The sequence below is a fragment of the Carassius auratus genome, chromosome 39 (genome assembly GCF_003368295.1).
Source record: "Carassius auratus strain Wakin chromosome 39, ASM336829v1, whole genome shotgun sequence".
NCBI classification, from domain to species: Eukaryota; Metazoa; Chordata; class Actinopteri; order Cypriniformes; family Cyprinidae; genus Carassius; species Carassius auratus.
In genome coordinates this window covers 5712257-5729566 of record NC_039281.1, presented here as the reverse complement: position 1 = coordinate 5729566, position 17310 = coordinate 5712257, and the positions used below count along the sequence as shown (strand labels likewise).

At 37.5% G+C, this 17310-nt stretch overlaps 1 protein-coding gene across 2 annotated transcripts in view; it reads right to left on the bottom strand.

The window, feature by feature from the left end:
• Positions 1–734, bottom strand: part of LOC113057750 (phospholipid-transporting ATPase 11C-like) — a 54221-nt gene extending 53487 nt beyond the window's left edge. For both annotated transcript variants that reach the window (XM_026225252.1, XM_026225251.1), the window contains exon 1: positions 207–734. In XM_026225252.1, coding sequence (XP_026081037.1) covers positions 207–233 — 27 coding nt within the window. In that variant the 5' untranslated portion in view covers positions 234–734. The remainder of the gene's footprint in view (positions 1–206) is intronic.
• Between the last annotated feature and the right edge of the window lie 16576 nt (positions 735–17310).

Here is a 17310-nt window from a genome sequence, read left to right as displayed (position 1 = left end):
CTAATTACAGCTTTGGTGGTGCTGAGATAAACTCGGAGCTTTCTGTAAGGTGGCTCAATAGCTTTTCAATAAACGCTCCACTTACGCAATATTTGAGAGATGCTTCGCGACATGCGCTCTGTGGTCAGCCTCAGGCTGATCATTACTTACAGACTCGATTACATGTTAAGCTGCGTTTAAAGTTACATGTAGAGTGCCATACGTACCAATCGGTTGATCCTCCTCCGTAACATCTTGAATTCTTCAGCCTTCTTTGGTAGCTGAAGATACTATCGAGCAGCTGTTCCTTTTGTTGCGCTTGATGATGAGTAAGTTTGCATGTATGACGGCAAAATGCGCTATCTACTATTTAGCGATCTACTTTCTAACCTGCTTCCCCGAGCTATATGCAATGCAGCGGTGAAGCTACATCGTTTCCATATTAATTGAATCCTGTTCTCTCTAACCATTCGCATTCTCCTTTTTGGATACTTTGCATGGCGCTAATCGCGAGAGCTCCCCGCGCGCGGGGTTGCTTCACTCAGCGGCATCCTGTACTCTGTGTGCCCTGTTGCTGAGCCTCCAAATAATTCACCGCATTCGCCTCCCCGTGGTTGACGAACAGCACGCGACCAGAGATTCACAAGGTGGGGAGGGAAGTGATGGCGATCTCTTGAAGGTGCGGATTTCCACTCGTGTGCCGCCGCCCCCTCCTCGTTCAGATTCCTGTCAAACACATTTTACTCTTCTAACGCAAGAGACGCTACGACATCAAGCCCCGCCCCTCGGTTGCTGAGATGGTTTCTGGGATATGTATTTTTGTTGTGATTTTTATGTTTATTTTTTCATTTCCCAAATGTTCCGCTGAAATGAACGTTGGTGAAAGTCGTGAACATATTTTATTTCTAACGTTGATGTCATGGTCATTATAAGGTTATAAGGAAATACTATTTTTTTATTTTTATTATTATAGTATACCTTGGGACAAAGCAGAAAATATATATATAACAAGGTCAAAGTTACAATGATCATTAATCATTAAACATTCAATATATTGAAATGCAATATATGTTGAAATATTAATAAATCTAATATAAAAACATGACATTTATTTTGCAATAAGCTAAAAGTTATTTAGTGTACTCTGTAGTATCATGAGACTCAATTAAACTCATTCACTGAATGTGACACAGTATACGTAATAATTTGTCGTATGTTTAAATGCATTTAAAAAAAGACTAACGTATATCATGTCGAAGATGTGATTCACTGTGTCAGTGGCCTAAATTATAAGACAGTCAGTTGTATTGCAGATACATAGGCTACATGAGCCATTAATAACAGTAGCTAGGCTACGTGGTCCGTGGTCCTGTCTGGGATGGGATAAAATACATAAAGTTCTAATAATGGAGGTCCTCTTTCACCCCTTTACTTGGCTGTCTGCTTGTTGATATATTTTGTTATAGCACCACCATGTGGTAAAAATGTAGATTGCAAGCCCGTTTTTCTCTGTTATTTATTTATTTTAAATACAAAATGTACACACATGTACACCTCAACACAAATGACTGCACCTCTAAAGACCCCTCTGTCAAGCTCTTGAAGTTTGCAGATGACACCACAGTCATCGGCCTCATCCAGGACGGAGACGAGTCTGCTGATAGACAGGAGGTTGAGCAGCGAACATGCTTAAAACCGTGGAGATGACTGTGGACTTAAGAAGAAACCCCCCTGCTCTTCCCCCACTCACCATCATGGACAGCACATTAACGACAGTGGGGTCATTCAGGTTCCTAAGCAGAATCATCCCTCGGGACATTGACATTTCTCATTGTGAAAAAGGCCCAGCACTTCCTTCGTCAGCTGAAAAAGTTCAACCTGCCACAGGCACAGAGTTCTACTCAGCTGTTACTGGGTCGGTTCTGTGCTCTTCTATAACTGTCTGGTTTGGGTCAGCCAGCAAATCAGATTTAACGAACTGTTAAAGAGTGAAGAAAGGGGCAAGTAATATCATCAAAGACCCCTCTTACCCTGGACACAACCTGTTTGCTCTTCTCCCCTCTGGCAGACATTACAGATCTGTGTGCACTAGAACATTTAGGCATAAAACCATTTGCGCAAACATAATCTGTTATGTCTTAAGTGAACGTCTGGAGAAATGTTGGGGAAAATATCTGATGTGTAACATTATATTAGATCCGTGCATTACAGTACGCTGGTAGGCCGTCTGTCTCATTAATGTTAATCTAACAATAAAAGAAAAGAGGGAATCACTTGCTGCTCTTGACTGAACTGTTTTAAAATTGATTTTTCAGGTTAATAATACATTTATTTGTAATTAGCAGACATTTTTTACATTTGATTATTTGTTTTACTTACTTGAATGCTTTTGTTTATAGGCTATGTAAAATGAAAAAAGTAATGCATTACCTATTGTTTCTTTCTAATATTTGTTCTACAGTTTTTTTTTCTTGTTGTTGTTTGTTTTGTTTTGTTTTTTGCATCTGTTTTTATTTATAATAACAAAGATCAAATAAAAATAGCTATATTGTGATTATTAATATAGTTATTATTAAGAAAAGAAATAGAGGAAAAGTTGCTGTGTTGCTGTGATTTTTGCTTTGGTACCTTCAGAAAACTTTAACTCAGTTGTTCTCAAAATTGACTTTGCTGACTCAGTGGCTCAGCCATTTTTCGTCCGATTCCAACAAATCTTCATTCATATGTCATTCTGAAGGTCTTTTAATGGAGAATGAGAATATGAATGCCTTTTTTGTTTGTTTGTTTTTATCTGCTCATTGTGACTTATTTTGCCAACACAGGTCACACACACAATTTATTAAAAATTTTATTTTTAAGACAAAACCCTAATATATGCAAAATATTATAAGGCCTGACACGTAGAGAGGTAAGAATATATTGATTATATATATATATATATATATATATATATATATATATATATATATATATATATATCATATATATACATATAACATATATTAATGCAAATAAAACATTATTAAAAGGTTATTACTGATAAATAGGGGTGTCACGATTTCGATTTTAAATCGAAATCGATCGAAATTAAGTCACAGTCTCGAACTTCGAATTAAAAAATGGAATCGTCGATGCTGCCACGCCCCCATGTTGTATGACGGCAAATCAATGACAAAAATAACCGAGCATTCAACTGATGCTGGCGCGCGCGCTATTTAGGCTTCCGCACGAGGAAAACTGAAATCGGATGCGATTGTTTATAGAGTAGATCTTTTGTAGATACTTGATTAACTGGAATTCTTCTGATTGCTAGTGATTGCAGTCTTGTAATAAGAGATACACATATTTTACAGACTGTAATGATGCACACACACACACACACACACACACACACACACACACACACACATACTGTTCATACATACATAATATATATATATATATATATATATATATATATATATATATATATATATATATATATATATATATATAAATCTAAATGAATGACAGTGAAGTGTTTAACAAGTGTTTTATCTTTAATATTTTAAATAGATACATCGTAATATTTGAAGGTTAGTTTAGTCATTTTTTATTGTTTTTGTTTGTTTTGTTATGAACTTGAATGTCATCTTTTGTGACTGCACTTACAAAAGAGAAACTGGATGGCAGTTTATTTTAAGTTTTCAATTGACTAAAAATATAAGTTTGTTACATTATGTTGTTAATAAAAGTTTTAAATTTGACAGTGTAATGTGGTACATTGCAAACAAAGGTCAGATATTATATTACATAAAAGTCTAGTTTGAAAAATGCAATCTGTACTTTAAAGAGAATAAATGTAAAAATCGAGAATCGAATCGAACCGTGACCTTAGAATCGAAAATGCAATCGAATCGAGGATTTGGAGAATCGTGACACCCCTACTGATAAACATTAAAAACCCTGAAGAACGGCCATGCAAAACTACTTCCTTCTGCTACAGATTTAAATCTCAGTTTGACAGTTTTGCAGCGGAGCTCAAGCCTCGGGTACTAATTTGAAACTTTAGAACTAGTAAAAAAAGGAACGTTGAGTTGCTACCTTGAAAGTTTATTGTATTACTGTATTAAAAGCAGTGTATTAGATTCAAGTATTATGAGAGAAAAATGGACTGAGCGAGCATGATACAGCATTCATTCTTCAGCTCAATCTCATATTCACAATGAAACATTAGTTTGAATGTCTGCTGAGGAAAGCCATATATTTTTGCACTGTCCTTTCATCTGTTAAGGGTAATTCCCGACAGTGCGGATGCTCAGTGTATTTGTTGGCTGCTTCTGACAAGAGCTGTGTCCACAAAGTAGAGTGTGGCCTCCAACGTGCGTGAGATGTTCAGCCTACGCAGGATTTCCTAATTGTGATGCCAGAGGTTCCCGATTACCACTTTGTCGCGTAGCAGCGGTGCAAGAGGGGAGCTGACCAGAGAATGATCCTGCCAGGATATGTCATGGAGCCAGAACTGACAATTTTTTTTTTTATGTTTTACGTCATAATGGAGGAGACTCCGATGTACCTCAGGCTTAGCGAAGACCGAGGCTAGGTAAATTACACTGGTTTGCTGCATCCTTTGCAGATTACAACTTTAAATTCAGGAATTGGCTTGGAGCTTACTTGAATAATGTAATGATACATATGAAAAACTACAAAATACACACACACACACATACTCACAAAGCAGTTCAAATGCTGACTGATATCTTACAAAGGTGCTTTTTTATATAGTCTCGACCATGATGATCATATGTTGATAGATTTGTTACCCAGATTTTTTAGGCAGTTAAGCATAAAACAAAATAAAAAATAGAGCATTGTGGCTACAGTGCAATGTTCATTTTCCCTGTCACAGCTGAACAGTGCTCTGTTTGAGTCCTTCAGATGCAACCTTTGTTAAATATTTGTTAATATTCTGACAAAATGTTGACACTTCCTTTTTCAGAATAATCAGAGGTGGACTGTAAGGAAGTACATTCATTAAATTGTCAGTAATTCAGTCTCTTTCAATATAAAAGTCTTTACTGCTGAATCGTATAAACAGTCTCTTGTCGTCATCTAATGGGGGAACACCAGAGATGTATAAAGTACTAGAGAACCATACTTGAGTAAAAGTACAAGTGCTCTATCAAAAAAGTGACTTGAGTAGAATTTGAAGTGCTCTTTAAGCACTGCACTTAAGTAGAAGTACTAAAGTATTCAACATTTTTTGTACTTAAGTATTGCAAGTAGTCTATTTTAAAATTTACTACTAAAGTACTGAAAGTAAAAGTAGAAGTAATGTGTTATGTAGGCTAGTTATTAAAGAATGTAGTCAAAAGTTTGAACATATTGTTTTTACTATTTCAAATGATTAACCTAAAGGACAATCACAATTCCTTTGACTATAACTTTTTGTAAACAAAAAACGGTTACAGGGTTAGTTCGCCCAATTTGCAAAATTATGTCATTAATAACTTACCCTCATGTCGTTCCAAACTGTAAGACCTCTGTTTATTTTTGGAACACGGTTTAAGACATTTTAGATTTAGTCTGAGAGCTCTCAGTCCCTCCATTGAAGCTGTGCGAACGGTCTACTGTCCATTTCCAGAAAGGTAAGAAAAACATCCTCAAAGTAGTGAGACATCATAGGATCAGTTAGAATTTTTTGAAGCTTCAAAAATACATTTTGGTCCAAAAATAGCACAAAAATACGACTTTATTCAGCATTGTCTTCTTTTCCGTTTCTGTTGTCAGTCTAAGACAGTTCAAAACAAAGCACTTTGTGATATCCGGTTCGCGAACGAATCATTCGATGTAACCGGATCTTTTTGAACCAGTTCAACAAATCGAGCTGAATCGTTTTAAACGGTTTGTGTCTCCAATACGCATTAATCCACAGATGAATTAAGCTGTTAACTTGTTTAATGTGTCTGACACTCCCTCTGAGTTAAAACAAACCAATATCCCAGAGTAATTCATTTACTCAAACAGTACACTGACTGAACTGATGTGAAGAGAGACCGACACATAGAGCGTCTGAACCGAACTGATTCTTTTGGTGATTGATTCTGAACTGATTCTGTGCTAATGTTATGAGCCCAGGTAAACCGAAGGCTTGCAGTCAACGCCAATTACGTCGAGCGCAAAAGAACCGGTGAACTGTTTTCTTCAACTGGTTTATTGAATCGAACTGTCAGAAAGAACTACTGGTGATCCGAAAACCGATGCAACTGGTTCTTGACTCGTGAACGAGTCATTATCTGGCTCGGCTCTGTGTTCATCTCTCTCTTCACAGCAGTTCAGTCAGCACGCGCAGTCTTCGCTCAGTGATGTGCCAGCTTCATCAAACCTGCCATCTACAGTTTTGGCAGTGGTAATGTGGGTTTGTAATGGAATGATTCGTAACATTTTTCTAATTGTAACGAGTAACGATTGCAGCACATAAAAAAAAATATCGGAGTAAAAGTATTAAACTCAGCGAAAATATGTACTGAAGTAAAAGTGGAAGTAGGAGAAAAAAATAATACTCTAGTAAAGTACAGATAGCGCCTTTTAGTACTTAAGTAGGCTACAGTAGTGAAGTAGTTCTACTTTGTTATACATCTCTGGGGAACACTAATACCACCTTCATAAACACAGTTTCCCACTAAAAAATACTCTGTTATTCATATAAAATATTATTTATTGAATAATAATATTTAAATAAACAACAACAACAAACATAAAAGTTGATAGGCAATTCAGTCAAAAGAAGAGTCTTATATACAGTACACCATTGACGTTACATAAAATATAACGTGATTTTGTTCTCAGCCAAAACGATTAGCTCTGGAACCAATAATACACTAATGACACCACTACAGAGACTTTAGGGCCAGCTGCAAATTCTAGAAGATCTAGAAGATCACTCGAGAATGAGTCAATCTTTCATTGGTTATCTGGCTCAGCTCGGTGTTCATCTTCAGTTCTCTCTTCACAGCAGTTCAGTCAGTGTACTGTTTGAGTAAATGAATTACTCTGGGATATTGGTTTGTTTGAACTCAGAGGGAGTGTCAGCCACATTACATAAGTTAACAGCTTAAGTCATTTGTGGATTAATGTGTATTAGGGATGCGACCCGTTTTAAACGATTCAGTTCAATTTGGTGAACTGGTTCAAAAACATCCGGTTACATCGAGTGATTAATTCGCAAACCGGATATCACTAAACTGCATTGTTTTGAATTCTCTCACAACAGACACGGTAGAGAAGACAATGCTGAATAAAGTCGTAGTTTTTGCTATTTTTGGACAAAAAATGTATTTTCGATGCTTAAAAAAATTCTAACTGACCCTCTGATGACACATGGACTACTTTGATTAAGTTTTTCTTACCTTTCTGGACATGGACAGTATACTGTACACACAGTTTCAATGGAGGGACTGAGAGCTCTCTTACTAAATCTAAAATATCTTAAACTGTGTTCTGAAGATAAACGGGGGTCTTAAGGGTTTGGAATGACTTGAGGGTGAGTCATTAATTACATAATTTTCATTTTTCAGTGAACCCTTTAATATGCTGATTGTCCAAAAACATGCACACACAATCATCCTTTAATGACAGCTGATAATGCATAAGAAACTAATTCAGTTTTTAATTGTTTTTTAATTATTTTAAAGTTGATGATTTGCTATACTTTATCATCAGTGGAAAATTATATTAGGACAGTGGTTCACAACATCCCCCAAGACCAGACGATGCAGAGCATACGCGATTTGGAGAATGGATGAATGTTATGTTGCATGTAATATATATATATATATATATATATATATATATATATATATATATATATATATATATATATATATATATATATAAACAATGTACCATTTACCATAAGCATATATATACAAACCTCTTATTGTTATCATTATTATTTCAGTTAACGTTTATTTTAAATAAAGAACATGTTTTAGAGTTGTAGTTTTCGTTTTTAGCTCGTGCTTAGACACTAAATCAGCAATATGTAATAAGCCCACACGATGGAGCCCTAATGCAGTAAGTGTTGGCTCGGCTGCTTTTATACGTTCTATGATTGCAGGTTCAAACTTCATTCAGGAAACACTTTTCAACATAAAGCCTTTTCCACACTTAGTTTGCTGGAAGAAGGCTTTAAATATTCAGGGCCACTGGAAATATTTTGTATTTAAATGTGAAATTAAATCATTTTTTTTGTACTTAAAAATCTGATTGTATTGTGATCTTAAATAGGGTAATTTTACAAAAATATGCACACTTTATTCATCCATTAATGGCCGCTGAGAATAATTGATGATAAGTAATTAAATCAGTTTTTTTTTCTTCACTTCATTACCAGGATGGCTGACTGTTTTTTAATAATAGCACGTTTAATTTGACTTAAGAATATATATTTTCTACTTTTTTTTTATACATAATACGTTTGTTTAAAATAGCATAGTTTACATAGATTTTCCAGTCTTTTCTCTGTTTATGCAAAAAAAAAAAAAAAAACTGGAATTTACAGCTTGCATTCCATCACTATCTTTTCCCATAGTGACACTGAGCTGTAGTCACTCTAACAAGTTGTTATTCTCTGTGGACAGGACTTCCTAAAAGTTACAAGACTTCCTCAGACATCAGTTTTAGGAGAGCCCCCTCACTTTCACTCCCATGTACGCATCCCTCATTTCCACACTGGGTCTTTGTCAGCAGTTCCTGTCCCTCCCGAGGTGTGGCGAGCTGTGGGTCTAGGGCAACCGTAGCTGCTTTCATAGACACCTGCAGATTGGACAAAGGGCTGAGGGTGCCAACGCTGGAGACAGATTGATGCTTTGTGCGGAGCAGGAGCAAGCGAGGGAGAGAGAGAGGGCAACTTGCTTGAACACGTGTGTGTGCGTGTTGGTGGAAGGGGTGGGATTAGGGGGTTTATTGGGAAGAGCAAGTGTGGGAAGGAGGCCGGGGGGAGTCGCAGTGGTTGTCACTCCAGTCTGTGTGAGTCCGGGCTTTAGAGGCCTCGGGGAGATGGACAGCTTTTGTGGGTTACGTCGGCGCACAATAGTGGCACTTTAATGGGCGGTGAAGCTGGAGCAGGCTTTGGCCCAGGACTGAAGGGGAGCTCGGTGGCTAGAGAGGGAGATCTCGGGCTGGGGGGCAGGGGGGCTGTTTTACTGCTTCTCTTAGAAGGGACTAATTCATGGGTATTGAGTCCATCACTCGTTATTCATTGAATGTTCCCAGTGCAGGAATGCAGCAGCATCAATTAGAATGTGTTAGCAGATAGCAAGGCGACGATGAAAAAGCCTGCTCTCCCTTTTGCTCGTTGGACAACACAGGCCCACTATAGACGTTGTCAGAACCACAAAGCCTTTTTGTGATTCTCTCTCCATTACATTACCAGTGCAATATGTAAGGTGGAGATTCTTTTGATTCAAATTAAGTGGAAAAAACACTAAATCCCATTTTTATTCAGCAAGGATAATGGTGTTATACTCTATAAAGGTCTTTAACTACTTATCTGTGGCTTAAAATCTCTCTTTCTCTCGTTCAGTCTCTCACTCTCTGCATTATATTTATTCAGTGGCACTGGGTCAAAGACAGACTGTTAAACAGAGTTGCTTGTAGCATTAACTGCCGCATCACTCTTAATTGTATATCAGTGGGTCAACGGTTTGTTGTGCTGTCCCCCTTTTTTAAAAAGAGGGTATGAATTAAAACAGACTCTTGTAAGCCATTGTTGGTGGCGTGCTTGTGTCGCCACTTCAGATACTTTGGGTCTTTTAAATTGCGAGACCCTCTCTAACTTGCGGCATTCGAAACAAAAGAGCGGAAAGGCTAGAGTATAGTTTGATGGTCGAATGTCTGGGTGATATAATTCCATTTCGCTTTATGACTAGAGGGGAAACGTCTGCACTTGAACTAATTGGGACACTGTCATCCGTGATGGCAAAATACAATTGCTTTTGATTCACTTTTTCAGGACGTTTTAAGCTAAATCTAAATGAAACCAACTTAATGGATAGAATCAGTTTTTACTTCTTTAATTGGCATTTAGGAACATACAGGGAAGTTTGGAGACGGTGGCTGCTGAATTAAGGTTTCTAGCAGGATGTTCAATGTGCTCAATTGCATCATCCATTTCCTCATCATTCCTCCAAACAGAATGATCCAGCTGGCACGTGTGCGCAATTGGATTTTGGGATTTTTTTTTTCATTCTCCTCAGATGTAATATGAACGAACTAGGAAGAACCTCTCATAGCAAGGTGTTTGCTTGAATATGAGCAATTATGCTTCATTTGGAGCCAAATGAGGGGAATTTGCATCCACTGAAAGGAGCGATAGTCTTAACAGTCCAGAAAGTGCAGTAAATTGGTGCAAACTGAGCAACATGCAGACATGCATCTTCAGTATAATTGTGTAATTGTGGAATGACTTTAAATGCAGCTTTCCAATTAAACTTGCTTCTTCAGTGAAGCGAAAGGCAAAGGCACCGAGCCTTGATGGAAATCTGAGAATTGCCACATTGTAAAAATTGCTTCCTTCAAGGAGGATCATTTGCACCAAAATGGAAGATTTGGAATATGGACAGATGTCTTCACACATGCGGTGGAGTGAATTGGTGAAGCTGGCATTCGGTGAGAGGGAGGGAGAGAAATACGCTGAGAGAGAGAGAACTTCCTGCCTTTTCTGGTCCTGGAAACACGCACGAACGACAACTGGAAAATGAATCGGATACTTGTGCCTGAGTGTGATCTGTCACATAAATGTAATCTAATTACTTTGGACGATTTTAGCTCGCTTTAAGTTCACCTTTACATCAGTGCAAAAGAGAATATAGCTGTCATCTCTGGAAGGCTGAGAGCGCTGTCGTTGATGACAAATGAGCAAATGAGAGTGTGAGGGAATGAGAATTTGGGCAGTGCCACTGGATGTGAGCGTACAATGGTCCGACTGCTGTCTGCATGGGTCTAAACAGCCAGGCCTCTGTCTGGATTAAATCCTGCTTTGAACAAAGGGGGGCTCAAGTAAACGGTTCATGAATGCTGATTAATTGATGCCATTTTTCTACAGTGTGCCATGGAGATTTAGTTGGTCCATGGGGGTGGGGATGAGGGGTAAATAAGTGGGTCAACTTTTTAAATAATAACCAATTTCTTGGTTCAGTCTGGCGATTTTTATCACCTAAAATTGTTTAGAAAAGTTTGAACAAAGTTTGAGACCAATTTTTGTTTCACCAGTACACCGGAACACAGGATTAAAAATAACATGTCTAAATTGGTCTCTTGCTTCAGCCCCCAGCTGATTAAGGTAACAAGGTTCACCGCAGAGGGTTCCCACACTGGTGTTAGGTAGGCACAGGTGTCCTGGAACAACGTGAGGGTGGCCCAGGGCCCGAGGGGTGAAGTGCTGGCCCATGGCCTGCCTCAATGTGGGGCTCCAAGGGGCCGGCTCAATAGGCTGGGTTCCACTTGATGGCGAAAGAAAGGGCCAGTTCAGCCACTGCCCAGCAGGAAGGATCTGCTTGTGGAAGACCTCTTTCAGGAGCCCCTGTTTGTCTGAAGGCTGTCACAGCAGATGAGTACTCAGCAAACAGCATGAACAAGGATTTGAACCAGAAAACCAACAGAGCCTTGACAATATTGTGATTGGGGCTTGTCTCCTTAGAGGGGGCTGAATGGCCAATCGAGAGTAGGAACAAGTGTGCATTCAGAACGGGACGTGGATTCCTCAGAGTCGCTTTTCAGGACAGGGCGAAAAATCATGACAGGAAACAGAGGACTGTGTGTGCTTAGGAGAGTCAAAATCCAACAACATGTCTAATCGACAAAGAATCAAGCTAAGCCTAGATGATCCTCTGGGCGCTTCTGTGTGTGTGTTTGTGTGAGGGTGTGTGTCAAAGCTACGGTTTAAACATATGGTCATAAATGAAGAGAAAAGGGATGATTTTGATGAACTGTAGGGCAACCGCTCAGATACTTACTGCTAAGATACTTTTCCATCTTCTGAACAAATAAATCTTGTTGGTAAAGGAATATTAAAGGTTCAATACAAGTTCAGTCAACAGGATTTGTGGCATACTCTTAATTATCACAAAAAATGATACAGGCACTTTTTAAACAGCACTTATTCTGTAAAACTTTTTTTTTTACCACTCTTAAATCATGGTGACACAAATATGTTTACATCTTGTAGCTGTACTAAATGAAAGAACTTTGTGTGACTTGCAACGTTTCTTAATATTAAATTAATTAATATTGATAGCTTAAATATTGTGCTGTGCAAGTATATCCAGCTATTAATTAAAGGTTTCATTATGTGTAGTGATATTTTTTTCTGCATTAGAAAATGTGATGCAAGTTAAACCAATAAAAGCAATGTTTATATATTGTGCTGTGGAAGTATTTTTCACATAGTTTACTCCTCTAATCAACCAACTTAACCTAAACCAGAGTTCACAGCTAACAGGTCATAGCTAACAGCCCAGTAGCCATGACCTCTCTCCAGCCAGGTTAATTCTGATACCATAATCCCTTGTGAACAAGCCCAGCGATGGTTTTCTGAATCCTCACACCTGTGTGCTGCTGTCACCTGGCTGCTGTAGAGCCGAACACAGGAATTCCAGGGGCTTGGACTCTTGTCGTTACATGCAGCTTAAAGGATGCTGAGGGTTAGGGTTTCTCTTAATGAATCCAAGGTATTAGATTGTGAAAGGAACGATATCATATTTCTTTAGAGGATGTATGATTTCTGTGTTTGGGAAGTGCTTGTCTGCAATTGATTGAAAGGATTTGTTTAAACATGCAATTAGCAATTTTTTAAAAGCCAAATGTTTATCCCAACAGAAACTTTCCTGAGAGATTTTCAAAGCATTATCAGCTGTTGCAGACAGGCCCGGAAAATCAGCTGATGGTTGTCATCTATTTAGTTGTTGTTTTAAAAATTCAGCATGTGCTTATTGAGCGATTCATCCGCTTGATGGCCGGGCAGAGAGGCTGACAAAGAGGAATGTTGTCTGCTGGAAGGGTTGTGCTAAGTTTGAGGGGTGCTGAAGAGAGATGGTTGTGATGGAATGAGCAGGGAAGGGCTGTGACTCCTCCATTGAGTGTAGGGGCACGCTGAATTGGGCTGATTTGCCTGTGAATGGAGGCTTTCCATTATTCTTGTTAGGGAGCTGTCACATCCAATAGAGAAAGTGAAAACCTCTTTTTATCAACCTTTTCCAAGTGAAACAGAACAGGCAATCAATAACCGAATTCAAAACCGGGGGAAAGTCAAGCAGAATGATATGGGAGCGTTAAACAAAGGGGGCATTTGTCAAATTGCTAATAAAGAAAAAAAAGTGTTGTAATTTTGGCTCAGATAGGACGATTAGAACAACAGGAAAGTTTGTTTTTTTATAAAACATAAATGTAATATAAAACATTCGGACATACACAAAAACATATAATAATTCAAAATAATGTATACAAATTATTTTGTGAGTTTGCAAACACAGGAAACAAAGATGATGTTTTTTATCTTGTTCCTGCCTGTTAATTTTTGTATGGAGACATACAATATAAATGTAAAGAATAAAGTGAATTATGTCAGCTTGTGTGATTCAACAAACAGTAATTTATAGTGCATTTATAATGAAATTACAAAATCTAAACACAGAATTAAAAAAGAATCGTCAGAAACAAACTCAATTTTTTTTCTGTATAGAAAATAGAAGCACTTCAAATGCTCATACAACAATTTGCTCGATCATCTAAATACCTTTCAACTAATTATAATAAAACGTAATGCATTGCTAAATCATTCATTTTTGTAGACTAACCATTCCCTTTAAAATCAGTGTGCAAGATATTGTACTTCTTAATAACTGCTAAAGTGAAAAATGTATTTTTTTATTACAGAACTTTAAGCATATTGAGTTAGATTGTGAAGGTTTGAGTAGGATTGCTTTAAAAAAAATGATCTTAACAATATTATACAATTAATAATACAACATTATATGGCCTCATAGACTAGAATTCTATTATTTCAGATGTGATCAAATGTGAATTTGTTTTTCTATAATGGAATGATATAACAAATATATATAAAATATGTTCAAGAATCTAATTTATAATTTATAGGTTATACAGTTATTCACACTGTAAAATGTCTGTTTTTTAAAAATGTTTTTTAAATGCAGTTAAAAGGAAGAATATATATATATATATATATATATATATATATATATATTAGGGGTGTAACGGTTCACAAAATTCACGGTTCGGTTCGATACGATACACTGATGTCACGGTTCGGTTCGGTTCGGTTCGGTTCGATACGTTTTAGATACAGCAAAATGTAAAAACATCTCAACTTTTCAGAATGCCGCAAGCGCACCGCGGGTCATGTGACAAGAACCAACCAATCAGCTTCATCCTTTCCCGTAACAACGTTGAGAGTAGTGATGGGAAGTTCGATTCTTTTCCGCGAACCGGTTCTTTCGGACGGTTCGATTCAATAAACCGGTTGAAAAAACCGGTTCATCGGTTCTTTCACGCTCGACGTAATGACGTCATTGGCGATGACGTAATGGCGTCACGTCTATCAAACATTCAAATATATAAAGTCAGTAATCATAACTTTAGTCAGTTAAAACCTCATAATCATGAAAAGTTTACATTTGAGTTTTGCAACAACACCTAAATACAGTAACAGCAATAATGTGCATATGAAGATTTAAGTCTTCAAGATATAAAGTAAATAAATTAGGTGTCATCAGCGCAGACACCATAATCCACTTACTAAACATAATCCATTGCGATGTATTTGTTATTAAATGAACTTACGTTTCGCCAGATTGCCCTTCATCCAAGCCCTCGAAATACCCGCGCTCATAATATTACTAGTACAGAATCAGAATCAATCACCAAAAGAATCCCTTCGGTTCAGATATGCTGCGAGTCAGTTGGCTTCACGATGAATCGCGCATGCGCAGTATCATCAGTTCATCGGTTCTCAATTCGGACGCGTCCGACAGAAACGATTCTCGGTTGAGTGTACTGATGATCCGAAAACCGATGCAACCGGTTCTTGACTCGAGAACGAGAATCGCTCTAACCGGCACGTGCTGCAGTTCAGTGTCATCAGCTGCTCTACTCGTGTTCATGTTCTGTTAACTACAAACTCAATTTGTGAATGTCATCATTAACTATAAATACAGTACAGATATCTCATAAATCATCCCTTATTCCTATATAAGAGTCTTTAGAGTCTTAATTATTGTCCAACTTCCCTGAAAACCCATTTGGCCTATACATTATATACAATATACAGATTGGAAACATTAATTTAAAAAAAATAATAATAAAAAAAATCAAAATAAAATATAGTTATTTTATCACACTTTCCGATGTTTAACAAAATACTTACAAAATTACACGCATGCGCAATATCATCAGTTCATCGGTTCTCAATTCGGACGCGTCCGAAAGAAACGATTCTCGGTTGAGTGTACTGGTGATCCGAAAACCGAAGCAACCGGTTCTTGACTCGAGAACGAGAATCAGCTCATCGGTTCTCCGAAAACCGAAGCAACCGGTTCTTGACTCGAGAACGAGAACTGCTCCAGCAGTGGGCGTGTTCGTTCATTATCTGGCTCGGCTCGGTGTTCATCTTCAGTTCGGTCTTCACAGCATTTCATTCAGTGTACTGTTTGAGTAAATGGATTACCCCGGGATATTGGTTTATTCTGACTCAGAGGGAGTGTCAGTCATGTTAAAAAAGTTAACAGCTTAAGTAATTTGTGGATTTATGCTTATTGGAGACGTGAAACCGTTTCAAACGATTCAGTTCGATTTGGTGAACTGGTTCAACCGGTTCACTAAGAAGAACCGGTTAAATTGAACGATTCGTTCAACGAATCGCCATCACTAAGTTGAGAGCTCAGCCAAGATGAAGGATCAGCTGATCATAGTTGTATATGGATTGCAATTTTGAAATAAATTTAGTAGCAGAGCTACTGCAAGCGATTTTTAGAGCTGCAAATCCATTTATCCTTCGCTGAAATTTTCCGGCGTCTCATGGAGAGAGCACGTCATTGTTGCTTAGCAAAGACAGACGCCTCATGAGCGCTTCTGACCGAGTGTTTTTTTTTTTTTTTTTTTGTGTATTTCCCGCTGGTGTACCTGTCATGTTGCAGATGCGACATACCGTTGTTTTTTTATCCACCACTCTCTTGCCATCACCATTATAGCTTAAAGGAATCCAAAGTGCACCCAAACACCAGACCTGTTGGTTATTGGAGGATCTTCTAATTTCTAGTCTGTTAAACGCATTGGCTATTTGCAACGAGCCTTCAGCGTGTACTGAGTGAGCGAGCGCCTGCTGAGTAGCCTAACATAAACATATAAGATGGTGTTTTTTCTTCTTCAGAGTGTTCAGGGCGTTGCCTGTTACGTTGTTTGGGTTATTGGGCTACCTTGTGAACGCATATCATTATATTTCTCTCTCTCTCTCTTTTTTTTTTTTTTTTTCAAATATAATTAAATACTCCAACGAACCGTTCGGTATACATAATGCGTACCGCGTACCGAACCGAAAGCGTCGTACCGAACGTTCAATACGAATACGCGTATCGTTACAACCCCTATATATATATATATATATATATATATATATATATATATATATATATATATATATATATAATTATTATTATTTTTATTTTATTTTTATTTTTATTTATTTTTGCATAACTTGCATGACTTTGTAAAGGCGAGGGTGGACTGGATATAACATTCACAGCTAATTTCCACATCCTGTGGCTTCCAGTGTTTTTCCGCCGGATGGAGAAAAATGAATTGCATCATTTAGCCCCATCAATCAAACCTGCTAATTGATGTCTTAATTGATGGCTGGGTTACACAGTTAATTGAGCACCTTCATTGTGGACTGTCATTGTTCACTCTTTTCAAACACACTGCCCAGCAATCAGGCACAAGGATAGAGCAACTCGACAACGAGATATTAAAGCAGTACATGTATTGCTTATTTATTCCAGAGAAGTAGACAATATCTCATTTTGGGATCTGAACAGAAGAGATACATTTAAATAAAATTATTTCCTTTTCTGTGAAAAAATTGTCACTTTTTTTCTTTTTTGAACTGATGGTCACTTAAAGGAGTTTCACATAAGACAATGTTGGTTGCATACTTTAGGATGTCAAGTTGTTTTTAAAAGAATTGTTTATTTATCTATTTTAATTAAATGTAAATGATATTTAACATTTTTGCAACATATACCAATACAAAGAGTAAATAAAGTTTAACACCTGATT